At 36.6% G+C, this 922-nt stretch overlaps 1 protein-coding gene across 1 annotated transcript in view; it reads left to right on the plus strand.

The window, feature by feature from the left end:
* Styx (serine/threonine/tyrosine interacting protein) overlaps positions 1–863 on the plus strand; it is a 24,838-nt gene extending 23,975 nt beyond the window's left edge. Inside the window, exon 12 of the mRNA XM_031362630.1 lies at positions 793–863. Coding sequence (XP_031218490.1) covers positions 793–863 — 71 coding nt within the window. The remainder of the gene's footprint in view (positions 1–792) is intronic.
* Positions 864–922: the final 59 nt, after the last annotated feature.

A 922-nucleotide genomic window follows, 5' to 3' on the forward strand; every position in this document is an offset into this window, starting at 1 on the left:
CTCAAATTTATACCATAATTTGCATTAACAAAGTCATTTTATGTCTCTTTAGTTTTCCATGTTTTTATATGTATAAAAGTTGTTCTACAAAAACCATTTTATACTATTGTAAGTGTGATGTGCAGAAGGAAGAAGTGTTTTTAACTTTTTGTACATGATGACTTTAGGGTAGCACAAACACATCCTTTATAGCTCATGTTTCTGAGTCCTCTTTCGAGGTGCTTTACTGTTGGTATGATACCCGCACCCTTCCAGGGTCCCTACCATGAGGCACTGTGTAAGGTAACAGGTTACGCGTAAGTTACTCGCTTAGCTCACCACCTTATGACATTAACAATATAGAAAGGCTCTTTGCCTTCACAGTGGGAGCCTGAATATAAACCAGAATTACTGTTATGTTCTCTTCTGGTTTCTCATCCCATATCCTATCTTTCAGCTCTAAAAAACAGCATTGTTTTTAATTCTGTTGTGTCACAGGCAATGGTGGTCTAGTAGAGCCAAGATTACATTGGGTATTCAAAAATTCAGACAGGTCAACAAAGATCTTTCTTGGAGTCAACCCACAATCTATGACTCTTGAACAGAAATTGTGCTTACTAAAGCAATCTCCATTTTAAAAAATGGTTTTTCAAAATGAGACATATGAAATAACTTTTTAAAGTAAGTTTTATAAACATTCACGTTCCTCTTTAAATAGGAGTCTGTCCAAAAATAGTCAAAAATTGACAGTCATTTGTAGCTGGTAATTTTCCATTTTTCTATCCACTGTCATTTTTTTCTTCTCACATAAAGTGCCTATCCAGCACGATATACTGGAGACAGTCTCAGACACGAGGGACTGCCACCATGTTGAACACAGTTGATGTGGACAGATGAAGTGTGTCCTTCCATAAGAAGCCTCCAAGTTTCTTTTCTTCCTCTG

The sequence above is a fragment of the Mastomys coucha genome, unplaced genomic scaffold (genome assembly GCF_008632895.1).
Source record: "Mastomys coucha isolate ucsf_1 unplaced genomic scaffold, UCSF_Mcou_1 pScaffold9, whole genome shotgun sequence".
Lineage (NCBI taxonomy): Eukaryota > Metazoa > Chordata > Mammalia > Rodentia > Muridae > Mastomys > Mastomys coucha.